We start from the raw sequence: 2257 nt of genomic DNA on the forward strand, positions 1-2257 counted from the left end.
GGCAGCCCACCAGTCTCCTCCGTCAATGGGATTTTCCAGGCAAGAGTACTGGAGTGGGGTGCCATTGCCTTCTCCGGAATTACTGGCTAGAGATGGTCATACCTCCAAACCTGCCTGCTCACAGTCAAGACTCATCTGTATATTACAGATTCCAGAGCTTCCCTGGAAGGGTGACACTAAATGAAAAACACACCAATTCAAACCAACATGAAGAAGCAATCTCTCAGATTTGTGTAACATCAACAACAAAAAAATTTAAAAAAATATGCCACACTTCTCTGAAATGAAAAGATCAATCAAACATTTGGAAGTTATGTATGTAGAGTGTTTTCCCTGTGTTTTCCTCTAAGAATTTCATAGTATCTGGTCTTACTTTTAGGTTTTCAATCCACTTTGAGTTTATTTTTGTATACAGTATTAGGGAGTATTATAATTTTATTCTTTTACACAGAGCTGACCAGTTTTCCCACAGCACTTACTGAAGAGAATGCCTTTTCCCCATTGTATATTCTCCCTTCCTTCGTCATAGATTAGTTGACCACAGGTATGTGAGTTCATCTCGCGGCTCTCTAGCCTGTTCCATTGATCTATATTTCTGTTTTTGTGCCAGTGCCATATCATCTTGATTACTCTAGCTTTGTATTGAACTGGCCGAAAAGCTCATTAATTTTTCCATAAAATCTTATGTAACAAACTTTTTGGCCAACTCAATAATATATTCTGAAGTCAGGGAACCTAATTTCTCCAGCTTCGTTTTTCTTTCTTAAGACTGCTTTGGCTACTTGGGGTCTTTTGTATTTCCATTAAAACTGTAAAATTTTTGGCTCTAATTCTATGAATAATGCCATTTGTAATTGACAGAGATTGTACCGAATCTGTAGATTCTTTGGGTACTATAGTCATTTTCACAATATTGTTTCTTCCAATCCAAGAACATGGTATATCCTTCCATCTGGTTTGCATCATCTTTGATTTCTTTTGTCAGTATCTTATAGTTTTATGAGTACAGGTCTTTTGCCTCCTCAGGTAGGTTTATTTCTAGGTATTTTATTTGTTTTATTGCAATGGTAAATTAAATTGTTTTCTCAATTTCTCTTTCTGATCTTTCATCATTAATGTATAGAAATGTTAATTCTTACTTTTTAAAAACAAAAGACTGAGCTAGGTCCTAGGAGAAATTAGAAATCTGTTTATGGCTTAGAAGTCTAGGGTTTCTTCCATCAGCAGAATTGATTTGTAAAATGAGTGCAAATACACAAAACAGTTTGTATTAAAATACAAACTGACAGCAACTTAATAATAAAAAAAATTTTTTTTCATGCAAGGGTAAGGAAATTCAAAGAAGTGGGGCAAGGGAAAACATGACACAAATAACAGAAAATTCTCTAGAAATGAACCTACCCATATAAAAGCTGAGCAGATGTTCCATGGTTCTGTTATGTGCATTAATGCTACAGCATTAAAATGACATGATTGCCAATAAATAATCATCAATTCCGACTATATAATTTACATTTACAAACACTTTCCTATGAAACTTCTACATTTTATTAGTATGATCTTGTTTATATCTTTTAGTTAATAAGGAAAAACTACTATTGTCTTCACTTAGTAGATGTTTTCTAAGACCAGAGGAATAAAATGAATATTGGAGTATAATGGAGTAATTAATTCACTAGCTCACTAGTAGAATTTGATCCCACAGTTTTAACATCCAATTGAGTACTCTGCTAAGGACAAGATAATGTATCTATTTGTTCAGGGTTCTAGGGAAATAGCTGAAATGAAAACATGTTGCATTATATTATTGATTTTCATCATCATCAATACACACATTTTTAAGTGCACCCATGTCATCAGTGTTTTCCTAGGAGTTAAACCAAGTCAGTGAAACTGATATGCTCCCCTTAATTATCTGCAATGCTCTAAATGTGAACACACAAATACTAATGCTAACGAGTTAATTACAGTTACTATTAATAAATTACCTCTTCTAAGGCATTCCACAGTTCATTATCCGTATGCTCATTAAAGGGATCCAGATTTTTCCTCATTGTTCCAGTGAATAAAACAGGTTCCTAAATACCCAAAATAGTGAATGTCATTACCTTAACCTCTTTTCATTTTATTCCAATGTGCACAGAATGTCAAAATTAAAATACAAAAACATCTATATTCATTAATTATTAATAATAAAGTTGCAAATGTATGTTTACAAAACTATATCTAAAATAACTTTCCATTGTACAAAGTGTGC

The 2257-nt window shown here is 33.2% G+C and overlaps 1 protein-coding gene across 1 annotated transcript in view; it reads right to left on the reverse strand.

The window, feature by feature from the left end:
* The window catches only part of LOC104983683 (multidrug resistance-associated protein 4-like), a 13338-nt gene extending 11268 nt beyond the window's left edge, over nucleotides 1-2070 (reverse strand). Inside the window, exon 1 of the mRNA XM_010833200.1 lies at nucleotides 1989-2070. Coding sequence (XP_010831502.1) covers nucleotides 1989-2054 — 66 coding nt within the window. The 5' untranslated portion in view covers nucleotides 2055-2070. The remainder of the gene's footprint in view (nucleotides 1-1988) is intronic.
* Nucleotides 2071-2257: the final 187 nt, after the last annotated feature.

Source organism: Bison bison, unplaced genomic scaffold, assembly GCF_000754665.1.
Source record: "Bison bison bison isolate TAMUID 2011002044 unplaced genomic scaffold, Bison_UMD1.0 scf7180017863179, whole genome shotgun sequence".
In the NCBI taxonomy this organism is placed as follows: Eukaryota; Metazoa; Chordata; class Mammalia; order Artiodactyla; family Bovidae; genus Bison; species Bison bison.